Source organism: Oncorhynchus mykiss, chromosome 8 (assembly GCF_057628025.1).
Source record: "Oncorhynchus mykiss isolate SJ-2025 chromosome 8, ASM5762802v1, whole genome shotgun sequence".
Lineage (NCBI taxonomy): Eukaryota > Metazoa > Chordata > Actinopteri > Salmoniformes > Salmonidae > Oncorhynchus > Oncorhynchus mykiss.
This window is the reverse complement of record NC_143029.1, coordinates 62662198-62677191: the sequence shown is the minus strand read 5'-3', so window position 1 is coordinate 62677191 and position 14994 is coordinate 62662198. Positions and strand designations below refer to the sequence as shown.

The following is a 14994-nucleotide window of genomic DNA, read 5'->3' as shown; positions in this document are numbered from 1 at the left end:
AACGACAGCTCTAATGCGGCATGTACCGAAAAAGCTTTAGCAGCTCCAGGCACAGTTAAAAACACAAAGGACTCACTGTGCACGTCACTGAAGCTACATTATGAGTTAGAGAATACACCAAGAAAAAGCTACGTTTGCAGTTGATCCACTCATTCTCAACAACAGTCCTGTTGTTTCCTGTTCTTGTCGAGCTCTGCCCCGGGGATCGCACGTTAAAACGGGTGAAAAACTGGGGTTTGCTTCTGAAATAGCACCCTATTCCCTTTATCGTGCACTACTTTGTAGTGCATTCCATTTGGCTCTCGTCAAAAGTAGCCCCTATACAAGAATAAGGATCCAGAATAGGGAGCCATTTGGGGCACAGCCCCTGACTGTTTAAGAGGTGGGGCACATCATATTATCTATGGCAAGAGATGAACTGAGCCTCCATGGAGTGGCTGCACCTATAGAATTAGTCAGTAGAACGGGCCAGGATCCATGTCTACGACTGCTGTGGTCCAAACAGTGGCTCTGAATGGGGATTGAACTAGAGAGAGGAGGGGGTCGGGAGGGTGTGTACCTCTGGAGGATGTGGAGGGACATGTAGAGCTGTGGTTCATTGGTGGCAGGGGAGCGCGCTAGCTTGCTCTTGGTCTGGGCTGACACGATGGTACCGTCGGAGAGGGAGAAGCGATACAGAGGGCTGAACGCATGGCCCTGTCTCAGGACTGGAGAGAGAAAGAGAGAATATGAAACATGAGAGATTTACTGACACATGCTTTCAATTTTGGAGGACTCCTCCAGATCCAGTGAAACATTGCAACTCAGAATATCATTTATAGAACAAATAATACTCTTGTATATTCTAGGATTTCTATGCATTGTACCTTCTTGCTGATGCTTTTTTGCAAAGGACATCTCCCCGTCGTTCTGCAGGTGGAATCTCTGAATGCACCTCCTGACCAGGTCCTCCCAGCCTGGCTTCATGGAGGCTCTCAACAGACTGGTGTCCAGCGATGTGATCTTACCTACGATTACAATGCTGACAGTTAGTTTGCCAAGCTTCAGTTGATCAAACAACTTTATAAAGCACTTTTTACATCAGCAGTCGTCACAAAATGCTTTCCAGTTACCTGGCCTAAACCCCAAACAGCAAGCATGTACATTTCAAACATACAACATTGAATGAGAATCACAAAGCCCCTTTTTGAGAACCAATTCATGGCACCGGAGGAGATGGCCGCCATTTTACAGTCTCCTAACCAATTGTGCTATGTGTTGTTTTTTTGCGATATTTGTAAATTATTTTGTACATAATGTTTCTGCAAACGTATCTCATGGAAGAAAAGAGCTTCTGGATATCAGGACAGCGATCACTCACCTCGGATTAGACAAAAATTTCTTCAACAACAACAAGCAGGACTCACACGATATTCTCCAAACACCCAACAGGGCAGACATCCCAATTATTCACAAAAGGAAGCGACACAGAGGACGAAGAGCCGGATGCCTCGTCCGGACCCGCAGAAGACAACTAGGAAAGCTCGGACTATTTGTATTGTGTGCCCCCCCCCCACCCCAACCACTCTACGCTGCTGATACTCTCTGTTTATCTTAAATGCATAGTCACTTTAACTATACATTCATGTACATACTACCTAAATTGGCCCGACCAACCAGTGCTCCCACACATTGGCTAACCGGGCTATCTGCATTGTGTCCCACCACCCGCCAACCCCTCTTTTTACGCTTCTGCTACTCTCTGTTCATCATATATGCATAGTCACTTTAACCATATCTACATACTACCTCAATAAGCCTGACTAACCAGTGTCTGTATGTAGCCTAGCTACTCTTTTTTCAAATGTCTTTTTACTGTTGTTTTATTTCTTTACTTACCTACACACACACACACACACACACACACACACACACCTTTTCTTTTTTCCCCCGCACCATTAGTTAGAGCCTGTAAGTAAAGCATTTCACTGAGGTCTACACCTGTTGTATTCGGCGCACGTGACAAATAAACTTTGATTTGATTTGACATCAAGGGTCGATGAGAGTAAGACATACGAACACTGTAGTAGTCCTGTCCTGTAGCTGTACCATACCTTGGAGATCCTGCCTGGTGGTAAAGCTCTCATACGTCGGGAGCATGGGCCTCTCTTTGACTGGAACCCTTCGTGCCACACAGATCAGACAAGACTGGAAATCTAGACGAGGAGCAGGAAAGAAAAAAAAGAAATATTAAACGCTTTACATTGGAGCTCAAGTTCGACATGGCCTCGTCTTGGTTGTAGGTGGTGGGTGAAACAACATGTCGATGTTCAGTTCACACCCTGCCTCAAATGTCCGAGCTACCGTCCTCAGTCCCCATCAACAGGTTTTCATTAGTGACGCGTCTTCATTGCATTTGCAGCTCTGGTGTGGTTTCAATGTCAAGAGAAAAATGTGACTGAATATCTGGGAAGTGGCAGCATATGGATGGCGGTCCTAAAATTAGACATTAGAAATATATTTCCCTGGGAGCTCTGGGGGAATGGAGAAAGTGGCAGCCACTAATTAGACGTCCCAGGGTCCTCTCTGAGGATGTGTCTGACGGATGACAGGAATCTTAAAAGGAGGACAGGACACTGGAGAGATGGAGACGAACTGAGGAGAGGAGAAGACACCCGACCACACAAGGTCATATTTACTAGGAACGAACGTAAACAAACAGGCCGAATAGGGAAGGGACTACATGAATAGCCAATAAGGAACGCTTGTTTTTGGTTGCAAAACGTTTGGCACTAATGAATGTGACCCAGGTTTGTGATTTATATCTAAGCCTAAGCCCAGATGCTCTTTGGAAATACCTCCAATATTAGAAAAACTCGTTACTTTAGGAATGTAAGGTTAAGAGTGAAGTTCTATTGAAGTGCACAGGGAACATCTGACAGAAACATTAATGTTCCATGTTGGAAGATTTTGTGAAATTAACTGAGAGAAGACCTCATTTCAAGAGTTCAGCATTAACCCCTTATTGGAAGACAGGGGTTAAACAAACATTCATGTACCTTCTCCCTCCTCTTTGATGGACTTTGGCTCGGACACGGCGAAACACTGCATGGTCTCGTATTTCTGCTGCACCTCCTGGTCCTTGGGCTCCTGCACGCCCCCCTCCTCGGGCCCGTGGGGGTTGACCAACATGCGGCAGTTAAACGTGTGGCTATTCCTGTTGGGGTTCTCACTGGACCGCGGTGCCCTGCTGTTCACTGGGGGTGGGCACACAGGGGGTCAAAGGTCAAAACGAATAACTTACTGTCCCCATTGTCACTCAAAGCCCTTTCCAGTTCAGATTGACTCATTCACTGCTGACTGAAAATCATTAAAGGCCGTGTGAAAATCTCCTTAAAAGGGATAATTCACCCAAACGTTAATACTTGGGTGAGCAATCCCTTTAAGACTTTTTAAAAACTACTGCTACTAATGTTCCCTTCCATTGACAACCTTCCTCTCTCTGTGGATGGTTGTGAAAGCACATTAAACAGGGATGGAGAGATATAGTAGCTGTAGCGTAACTCACCCAGGGACTTGGGCAGCAGGTTCTTGATGAACTCCGCGTGGTCGCCTACGTGCAGGACGCTGTAGACGCTGGTGTTCATCAGTTCCTCCTGGTTATACAGCAGGTACTGGGTCACGTTCTCAGACACAAACACAATGTTCCCCTCCATGTTCACCACAAAGAAGAACCCGTCCAGGGCCTGGGGAGGAAGACACCAGGAGTAGAGGCAGAGGGTTATTAGAAGGAAAATAAAACACTCCACACAAGACGGAAATGTGTTTTTTTTGTTGCTTTTACCGAACCCCTGCAATATACACACCAACATAACATTAGGATGGAGAGGGAGTAAAGGAAGAGGGTTATAACCAGGTTACTGACAAAAACTTCAGACGGAGGAAACAAGACGGGAGAAAAATCCGTGACCTTTGGTATATTCAAGGTTGTTATCCATTTTGTCCCAAATGGTACTTAATTCCCTATATAGTGCACTTCTATTGAGTCCTATGGGAGACCTGTAGACCCTGGACAGTAGTGCACTAAATAGGGAATAGGGTACCATTTGGGATCCAGCCATGGTCTTCGATCCAGGGCCTGGGTTCCAATTGGCCAAGAGGAGAGTCAAGTGTTATTACTGAGTCATTCATCAAAAGGTTCTTACAGAGTCATTACAGTGAGGACAGAAAATGACAAAATGGTGAGCAATCATGGAAGCAAACAGACCATTTACAACAACCAACCTCTTATTTCTACGATACAGCCATTACGAAGAAAAGAGCATAAGAAGTTAAGTGGCACACAAAATTATAGTCAATTATGGCAGCACACGCTAACACACCAAGTCAGATTCAGAGCTCCGAGATCTAAACTTTAGCAGAAAATAGTTAAAAAGAGGGAAAACATTGGGCTGGCTAAGAACATGTGACAAGAGCGTCTGTTCCAAATGGAACCCTATTCCCTTTACAGTGCACTACTTTAGAACAGTGCCCATTGGAACTCTGCTCAAAAGTAGTGCATGATATAGGGAATAGGGTGCCATTTGGGATGTAACCTGGGTCGTATCATTAAACCACGACAGTGCTCTGTAGCAATAAGAGACGGTTGGAATATAACCATGCATTACTGCACAGCGAACTGACTCAACCGAGAGTATTGCGCCGCAACATGAGATTAACTTTCGCAATTCTTCGTCTAGATACCCAGATTCCCTCATCATCCTCAGTGAGCTAAATAGCTTGGAGAAGAGGAAGTCTCATCACGACATGTTATGAGCCCCAGCCAGAGTGTGTGGCTCTACACACGAGACAGCCAGGCCATTAACCTCATCCCCTGAGCTCAAAACTGTACACACAAGGCTGTAATATCTCCTTCCTGCCTGGCAACTATTCACTGCCATATTAGTGTGGTTGTGTATACTGTACTACACTATTAAACTATAATAAAAACTAGTGGAAACCAGGGTAACAAACTATGCATTAAACTGAACACGATTAAAAAAGAGGAATACTCTTCCACTATCAACTTGCTTCAGCCATGGCGCTACTGCAGATATTCTGTGTGTCATAAATAGACAGAGAAACTCTGTTAAAAGCTACGATTTTGGGTAAATCGCCTGTTCTCTTGGCAGCTCCAGAGAGGCTTCTCTGAGTTTGCTTCATGGCCCATGGTTGTTTACCGTCAGGACTGATGAGTAACCCTCCCCTGGCTAGTGAAAGTGTGTATCCTCCTAAATGGCACCCTTTCCCTATCTAGTGCACTACTTTGACCAGAGCCCTATGGCCCCTGGTCAAATGTGATATCCTATAAAAAGGGAATAAGATGCCATTTGGGACACAAGCATTGCCTTTCTGTTGGCTCAGCACTGAACTCTCCTCCACCACGCCAGCTGACCGGCTGTGAATTGTCCCTGCTCCCAGCCTGCACCACTTCAAACAGTGCGGACAACCGGCCGCAGTGGTTATATTTAGAGTCTCCTGTGTCTGAATGCAGTGACATAGGGACCAGAGGGTGTATAAATACCCACTGACACGACAGATTACACAGATCTGGAGAACAACACTGGCAGCCACTCCCTGATGCCCACTTTCTCGCCATATAGATAGAGGGACCCCTCTGTCTGACGTCAAACAAGAACCAGGCTAGTGCATTGGTGAACAACTTGACCTTAAGAAACCCCAGTTTGGGATCATTATACCAGTGTGCGGATTCACTTTTTGTTCTATTGTGCATTAATAAACATGCAGGGGAGTTGGCTACAACCATACGCAGGGGGAGTTATACAGTGCATTCGTTAAGTATTCAGACCCCTTCACTTTTTCAACATTTTGTTACATTACAGCCTTATTCTAACATGGATGAAATAAATAAAACATCCTCGCCCATCTACACAGAAAACCACATATTGACAAGGCGAAAAGTTTATTTTTTAGCAAATGTATATAAAAACAGAAATACCTTATTTACATAAGTATTCAGACCCTTTGCTAGGAGACTCGAAATTGAGCTCAGATGCATCCTGTTTCCATTGATCATCCTTGAGATGTTTCTACAACTTGATTGGAGTCCACCTGTGGTAAATTCAATTGATTGGACAAGATTTGGAAAGGCACACACCTGTCTATATAAGGTCCAATAGTTGACAGTGCATGTCAGAGTAAAAGATACCCAAGAACACAGTGGCCGCCATCATTCTTAAATGGAAAGACTTTGGAACCACCAAGACCCTTCCTAGAGCTGGCCACCCGGCCGAACTGAGCAATCAGGGGAGAAGGGCCTTGGTCAGGGAGGTGAACCGATGGTCACTCTGACAGAGCTCCAGAGTTCCTCTGTGGAGATGGGAGAACCTTCCAGAAGGACAACCATCTATGCAGCACTCCACCAAACAGGCCTTTATTGTAGAGATGCCAGACGGAAGCCAAACTTCAGTAAAAGGCACATGACAGCCAGCTTGAAGTTTGCCAAAAGGCACCTAAAGACTCTCAGACCATGAGAAACAATATTATCTGGTCTGATGAAACCAATATTAAATTATTTGCCAGAATGCCAAGCATCACATCTGGAGGAAACCTGGCACCATCCCTACGGTGAGGCATGGTGGTGGCAGCATCATGTTGTGGGGATGTTTTTTAGTGGCAGGGACTGGGAGACTAGTTAGGATTGAGGGAAAGATGAACAGAGCAAAGTACAGAGAGATCCTTGATGAAGTCCTAAGCCCTCTGGAGCAGGTTCTCAGACAGGGGCGAAGGTTCACCTTGCAACAGGACAACGACCCTAAGCACAGCCAGGAAAACACAGGAGTGGCTCAATGTCCTTGAGTGGCCCAGCCAGAGCCTGGACTTTGTCATTATGGGGTAGTGTGTGAAGATTAATGCGGAAACACAATGTAATGTAATACCTTTTTCAATTAGGCTGTAACGTAACAAAATGTGAAAGAGTGAAGGGGTCTGAATACTTCCCGATTGCACTGTATACCCCTATATATTTTAAATGTGTTCAAAATCTAATCAGTGTTGATTTCACAAGCCCTGCTAATCATGTGACTTGTGATTGTTGTCAATAGTGTGTTGCTCCCACCCACCTCGAGCATCATTGGTCCAAGAGCATCTTTGTCAATAACGCTTTGGCCCGTTGACGAGACGTCTGCTTTCTGAACATCCTCTGCATTGGCAGTAGTTGTTTTCTCTGCACAGAGACACGCAGAGAGAGAGAGACACACAGAGAGAGAGACGCAGAGAGAGAGAGAGAGAGAGAGAGAGACGCAGAGAGAGAGAGAGAGAGAGAGACGCAGAAAGAGAGAGAGAGACGCAGAAAGAGAGAGAGAGACGCAGAAAGAGAGAGAGAGACGCAGAGAGAGAGAGAGAGAGAGAGAGACGCAGAGAGAGAGAGAGAGAGACGCAGAGAGAGAGAGAGAGAGACACACACAGAGAGAGACAGAGACAGACACACAGAGAGAGACAGAGACAGACACAGAGAGAGACAGACAGACACAGAGAGAGAGACGCAGAGAAAGAGAGAGATGCAGAGAGAGAGAGACGCAGAGAGAGAGAGAGAGAGACACACCACAGAGAGAGACAGAGACAGACACACAGAGAGAGACAGAGACAGACACACAGAGAGAGACAGAGACAGACACACAGAGAGAGACAGAGACAGACACAGAGAGAGACAGAGACAGACACAGAGAGAGACAGAGACAGACACAGAGAGAGAGACAGAGACAGACACACAGAGAGAGACAGAGACAGACACAGAGAGAGACAGAGACAGACACAGAGAGCGAGACAGAGACAGACACACAGAGAGAGACAGAGACAGACACACAGAGAGAGACAGAGACAGACACACAGAGAGACAGAGACAGACAGAGACAGAGAGACACACAGAGAGAGACAGACAGACACACAGAGAGAGACAGACACAGACACACATAGAGAGACAGAGACAGACAGAGAGACAGAGAGAGACAGACACACAGAGAGAGACAGAGACAGACACACAGAGAGAGACAGAGACAGACACACAGAGAGAGACAGAGACAGAGGTTGTTAGACATGTTTCACAACTTAACATGTAATCATGTCATCAGCAGCAGCATAGCCATTGCAGAGGGAATGTTGTGTTGCAAAACATGACTTATCTGACTACTTAAACATACAATCATCTCAACAAAATCCTGAGATGGGAGGAACAAAAAGACAACACAAGCGGTGTTATTCTAAATGGACAAAATTCTGTCGAAAACAACACATCTGGATTTCTTTAAGAAAACAATAAGACCAATTACATGGTGTGTGTGGTTGATGATTTGTTTATCAGATACAATCATTTGAAGTGCTCTGAGGGTCCTTGAGAATCACTACAACAGGTGTTAATAATGTTGACAGTGGTTGACTTAAATGCCAGTGTGCATCAATGAGTGATTGGGTGTGGTCTTAATGCCTCACTAAGCCCCTCCCAGTCATCCTCCCCTACAGAGTCTATCCCCCTCTCTTCGTGTGTTGGTGCCACGACAGAGTCGAGCTGTTTGTTGTCTGTCCCGTCTGCCTCATCAGGGTACATAGCTGACATTCATGTCCCTGTAAACTGAGCCAGTACAACTACCACCATTGGGCGTGTACATCATGTACACCAACTACCCTCTGTTCACACTGGGCCTATACACCAAAACATTGCTGTCAACTTAGTTGTAATTAACAAAAACAATTAGGATCCATGTTGGATCTAGTAATAAAGGTGGAGTGAGTGAGGGAGAACCCATTACAGTGGGCCTGGGCAGAGAGCTCAACATTACTCTCCATTCAATCACTAAAACACACAACGCACATTTTCAGACACCTACTCAGAGGAGATGGAGCACTGGCTCCTAGTCTGTGGTACATAACACATGTACGGCTGTAGCTACCATACCTGGGATTGTTCTTGCCTCTGGCTTTGGTCCAAATAACACCTGATTCCCTACATAGTGCACTACCTTTGACCAGGGCCCATACAGCTCTGGTAAAAATAAGTTAACTATATAGGGAATAGGGTGCCATCTGGGACGCAGCCCTTAACTGCTGTTTGAGACTGAACTGGACAATATTTTACAGTAGAACCGCCATTAAGTATAACCTGCATTCAACCACAAATAAATACATTCTGTACAAATGCTGCTAAGAAAATTGAGTGCAATTGTGTGACCGACATAATGGTGGGAAGCTGTGCGCTAGCTTAAACGCTCAAAATCAATATCTTACAATGTAGAGTGACAAATCAATCAATATTGAGAATCGTCACAGCACTGCATGCTGCTGTATGCACTGCAGCTGCACAAACAGCAGACAATGACAACACACTGTATAATACAGTAAGCTAACTCTCATACTAACATGTTATCAAAAGCTGGAACAGTAGGAGGCTTTTTCACATTATACAGTAGGGGTTGTGTCCTAAAAAAGGCACCCGATTCCATACATAGGGTTCCGGTCAAAAGTAGGAGATAGGGCTCAGTTTGAGATGCAGCCTAGAGCTCTCGCCCTCTCTCTGCCACAGGCGCTCACACCAATTCAGACCAGTTCCCTTGGAGTCTTGCATCACATTGCGCATTATTACATAATCCAGTCAGTGAATCACAAACAGCAGGCTTCTTCTTTGTCTTCTTCATCATGAAGAGCATCTCATCTGACTGACTCACTGCCGCTGTGTGTGTGTCTGATCTGCTGCCGTCTGCCCTTCCAGGCAGCAGTCTGTATTTCTACGCAGACAGGCACAAAAAAGTAGGTAGGCACACACACACACACACACACACACAAACAGGCATCCTGCCCTTTCAGCACATCTCTCCCCCAGACGCCTTCCAAGCACAGACACACATCTCACTGAGTCATCAGGAACCCACAACGCATCTCTCAGCTAACTAAAATACACACACACACACACACACAAAGAAAATACAGTAAAGGACAGTGCTATGAAGAACGTGGGTCATTGTATCATATAGGAATGTGTGTGCTTACAATGAAGGGCAAGTCACTCAGTAGCAGAAAATAAAACCTTACCCTGCTCTTTTATTTGACGAATCTGCTTCACAGTTTCTTTCAAGATTGCACATTTGTCAGGCTTGACATTGAAGTTGTCAATGTCGTTGATGTTTGCAAAGATCAACTCAGCCAGTTCTTCAATGTATTTGTTTTCATGCTCCCGGTTCGGTTTTTCCATGCTCCGCTTGGGGCTGTGGAGACAGAGGTACAGGTAAGATGATGAGGCAGGGAGGGCACACGGATTAGGAAAAACGCTTTCACAGCAATACATGTGGCGTCTTTCGATCAAAGCTTCAGCAAGCTACATAGATAGCCAATACACGTCCTGAAGATTAGCCGACGGCCCACCCCTCAACAAAAACGTCACTCTATTCTGCCATTGCTTGACCAGTGTATGAATGGACAGGCTCTGGCCAAAAGTAGTGCACTATATAGGGTGCTATTTGAAACACAGACCATATGACCAGCGTATGATCTGACTACTGAATGACCTTCTAGAGCAGTTCATCTGAGAGTGATCTGTAACAGGGTTCCATTTAGGAAAATGTGGCGCTGGACATTTGACCGGCAGCATTTGAATAAACCGGACATTTCAGAAATGTACCAGACCCATAGGCATTGGTTGCATAACCTGATTAAGGTGTCCACTCACGGTTCTCAGAAATCACATTTAGTTCAGGATAATTCATCTTAACTGAACATGCAACTCGGATGCAAAGGCGAGCGTCATTCTTACAGAATTCCGATGAGCAATTTGAAGATAGTAGAATATAGGTGGCACATCCATAAGGCTTGGGGAAGCTAAGCTTTCCCTAAAGTAAATTGAATAAAAATTGCCAAAATGATATAGCGTAATTAGCTTAACCCGGTCTATAAATTAATAAATAAAATCATGCAAAATAGGTTACTGCACCAGAAAGCATGATTTGTCCACAGAGGATCATTAGCTTCTTTAAAAAAAACTCAGTCTACAGTCGGAAGGGCTAGCAATTTGGGCAGAGTGTGAGGCAAATACCAAATAGATGATTGTTGAGTTGCGACTTTCAATGAAAAGCAGAGAGAACCAGCAAGGTATATGGCAATATAAAAAAGTAGGGATACAAATGGTTATTAATGTAATGAAAATAATCATCTGTCTAGTTATCAAAATTCTTAATTGAGTGAAAAGTAACCATCTATTTGGGCCAGTGGAGAACATTGGCCATACATTGGGCCAGTGGAGAACATTGGCCATACATTGGGCCAGTGGAGAACATTGGCCATACATTGGGCCAGTGGGGAACATTGGCCATACATTGGGCCAGTGGAGAACATTGGCCATACATTGGGCCAGTGGAGAACATTGGCCACACATTGGGCCAGTGGAGAACATTGGCCACACATTGGGCCAGTGGAGAACATTGGGCCAGTGGAGAACATTGGCCATACATTGGGCCAGTGGAGAACATTGGCCATACATTGGGCCAGTGGAGAACATTGGCCATACATTGGGCCAGTGCCACGTTTTAGAAAATAATTTCCTCATCCAGGTTAGATGGACTTCGTACTGTATTTGAGTCTCCACTTTTCGGAGGCTGATTATATGGATCAGACAATGTCATTTTTATTTGTTTGTCAGTGTCAGCAGAGTAGGCTACCCAGTAATTTTTGGGCTGCAGTTGTATAAAGCTTGGTAGATATTTGCGTTGGTATGTTGAATCGCGTACGTACGTACGTTGAGACGCGTGCGTGCGTACGTTGAGACGCGTGCGTGCGTACGTTGAGACGCGTGCGTGCGTGCGTACGTTGAGGCGCGTGCGTGCGTACGTTGAGGCGCGTGCGTGCGTGCGTACGTTGAGGCGCGTGCGTGCGTGCGTACGTTGAGACGCGTGCGTGCGTGCGTACGTTGAGACGCGTGCGTGCGTACGTTGAGACGCGTGCGTGCGTGCGTACGTTGAGACGCGTGCGTGCGTACGTACATACGTTGAGACGCGTGCGTGCGTACGTTGAGACGCGTGCGTACGTACGTTGAGACGCGTGCGTGCATGCGTACGTTGAGACGCGTGCGTGCGTACGTTGAGACGCGTGCGTGCGTACGTTGAGACGCGTGCGTGCGTGCGTACGTACGTACGTTGAGACGCGTGCGTGCGGTGCGTACGTTGAGACGCGTGCGTGCGTTGAGACGCGTGCGTGCGTGCGTACGTTGAGGCGCGTGCGTGCGTACGTTGAGGCGCGTGCGTGCGTGCGTACGTACGTTGAGGCGCGTGCGTGCGTACGTTGAGACGCGTGCGTGCGTACGTACGTTGAGACGCGTGCGTGCGTACGTACATACGTTGAGACGCGTGCGTGCGTACGTTGAGACGCGTGCGTACGTACGTTGAGACGCGTGCGTGCATGCGTACGTTGAGACGCGTGCGTGCGTGCGTGCGTACGTTGAGACGCGTGCGTGCGTACGTTGAGACGCGTGCGTGCGTGCGTACGTTGAGACGCGTGCGTGCGTGCGTACGTTGAGACGCGTGCGTGCGTGCGTGCGTACGTTGAGACGCGTGCATGCGTACGTTGAGACGCGTGCGTGCGTGCGTACGTTGAGACGCGTGCGTGCGTACGTTGAGACGCGTGCGTGCGTGCGTGCGTACGTTGAGACGCGTGCGTGCGTGCGTGCGTACGCTGAGACGCGTGCTTGCGTGCGTACGTTGAATCGTGTGCGTATGTTGAGACGAGTGCGTGCGTACGTACGTTGAGACGTGCGCGGTGCGCGCGTACGTTGAGATGCGCGCATTCACACATATATTGGAGAGGAATCTGTAACTGTAAGGTAGTGTCCCATATGGCACCACAATCCTTATAAAGTGCACTTTATATTGAACAGGGCCCTTAAAGACTATAGATGGAAAAGGGTGCAATTTGGGCCACATACTTATATTGTGTATATTTGACAGCTGATCTTACCTGGGCCCCAGGAGGTCTGGGCCACATTCTTTTCGCTTCAGGGACTCTCCCCTGGCAGCAGGGTCGGGGGTGTTCTCCCCCGCACTACTCATCTTCAGCAAATATCACCAACTACAGGGAGAGAAAGAAGACGCCATTAAAGCTCAAGGCTGACGAAGATCTTCAGATCGAAACACAACAAACCACTGGAGTATTCAACAGTGTACAGGTACAGTGTACCTTTATTTCAGCAGTACATTTTCTACCCTAGCACCTGCAAGTAATTGGATGGTCGTACATTATGTATGAAACAAGACGCAGTTTAGGACAATGAGAAATTGTAGGGAAAGTCTTTACCAACGAGAGAGACTGAGATGGGTGCGAAAATATTCACCCCCCCCTTGGCATTTCTCCTATGTTGCCTTACAACCTGGAATTAAAATGGATTTCTGTGGGGGTTTGTGTCATTTGATTTACACAACATGCCTACCACTTATTTTCTCAACATGCCTATCAAATATTTTCTCGTGAAACAAACAAGTAATAAGACCAAAAAAAAAAAACTTGAGCGTGCATAACTATTCACCCCCCAAAGTCAATACTTTGTAGAGACACCTTTTGCCGCAATTACAGCTGTAAGTCTCTTGTGGTATGTCTCTATAAGCTTGGCACATCTAGCACCTAGGATTTTTGCCCATTCTTCAAGGCAAAACTGCTCAAGCTCCTTCAAGTTGGATGGGTTCCCTGGGGTACAGCAATCTTTAAGTCATACCACAGATTCTCAATTGGATTGAGGTCTTGTCTTTGACTAGGCCATTCCAAGACATTTAAATGTTTCCCCTTAAACCACTCGAGTGTTGCATCAGAAGTATGCATCAGAATTATGCTGCCACCACCATGCTTCACTGTGGGGATGGTGTTCTCAGGGTTATGAGAGGTGTTCGGTTAGCGCCAGACATAGCGTTTTCCTTGATGGAAAAAAATATACATTTTAGTCTCATCTGACCAGAGTACCTTCTTCCATATGTTTGTGGAGTCTCTCACATGCCTTTAGGCGAACACCAAACGTGTTTGCTTGTTTTTTTCTTTAAGCAATGGCTTTTTTCTGGCCACTCATCTGTAAAGCCCAGCTCTGTGGAGTGTACGGCTTAAAGTGGTCCTATGGACAGATACTCCAATCTCCACTGTGGAGCTTTGCAGCTCCTTCAGAGTTATCTTTGGTCTCTTTGTTGCCTCTGATTAATGCCCTCCTTGCCTGGTTCGTGAGTTTTGGTGGGTGGCCCTCTCTTGGCAGGTTTGTTGTGGTGCCATATTCTTTCAATTTTTGAATGGTGCGTGGTTCAAAATTTTGGATATTTTTTTATAACCCAAATCTGCACTTCTCCACAACTTTGTCCCTGACCTATTTGGAGCGCTCCTTGGTCATCATGGTGCCGCTTGCTTGGCGGTGCCACTTGCTTAATGGTGTTGCAGACTCTGGGGCTTTTAAGAACAGAATGATATACACACACACACACACACACACACACACACACACACACAATGTGACACTTTATTTAAGTCCACCTGTGTGGATTCTAACTAATTATGTGCACCAGATCTTATTTAGGGGCTTCATAGCAAAGGGGGTGAATACCTACGCAAGTACCACTTCTGTTTTGTTTTTTGTTTTTTTAGAAACAAGTAATTTTTTTTATTTTACTTCACCATTTGACTATTTTGTGTGTGTCCATTACATGAAATCCAAATAAAAATCTATTTAAATTACAGGTTGTAATGTTACAAAATAGGAAGAAAAAAAAACACCAACAGGGATGAATACTTTTGCAAGGCACTGTATCTAGTTCATGTCCTTCCAGCCAGCCACGTAACCTCATAAGGCAATTTGTATGGCTGTGTAACTGCATGGGCTTCTGTCTCCCATCAAATCCAGGCTGAGGGAGGAAGACCGAGAGTGTATGGATGCCTTGTGTTTCTGCTCTGTTTGCAGTTAGAGGCGAGAGTACCCCCCCACTAGTCTGTCCAAGACTCTTCACCAGTCAATGC

At 46.0% G+C, this 14994-nt stretch overlaps 1 protein-coding gene across 5 annotated transcripts in view; it reads right to left on the bottom strand.

The window, feature by feature from the left end:
- Nucleotides 1–14994, bottom strand: part of LOC110530268 (nuclear receptor coactivator 2) — an 85816-nt gene that overhangs the window by 36514 nt on the left and 34308 nt on the right. For all 5 annotated transcript variants that reach the window (XM_021613186.3, XM_090182221.1, XM_021613188.3 and 2 more), the window contains exons 2-9: nucleotides 12970–13080; nucleotides 10060–10232; nucleotides 7101–7204; nucleotides 3548–3725; nucleotides 3039–3236; nucleotides 2094–2195; nucleotides 867–1007; nucleotides 560–707 (exon numbers count right to left, since the gene is read on the bottom strand). In XM_021613186.3, the coding sequence (XP_021468861.3) occupies nucleotides 560–707; nucleotides 867–1007; nucleotides 2094–2195; nucleotides 3039–3236; nucleotides 3548–3725; nucleotides 7101–7204; nucleotides 10060–10232; nucleotides 12970–13061 (1136 nt within the window). In that variant the 5' untranslated portion in view covers nucleotides 13062–13080. The remainder of the gene's footprint in view (nucleotides 1–559; nucleotides 708–866; nucleotides 1008–2093; nucleotides 2196–3038; nucleotides 3237–3547; nucleotides 3726–7100; nucleotides 7205–10059; nucleotides 10233–12969; nucleotides 13081–14994) is intronic.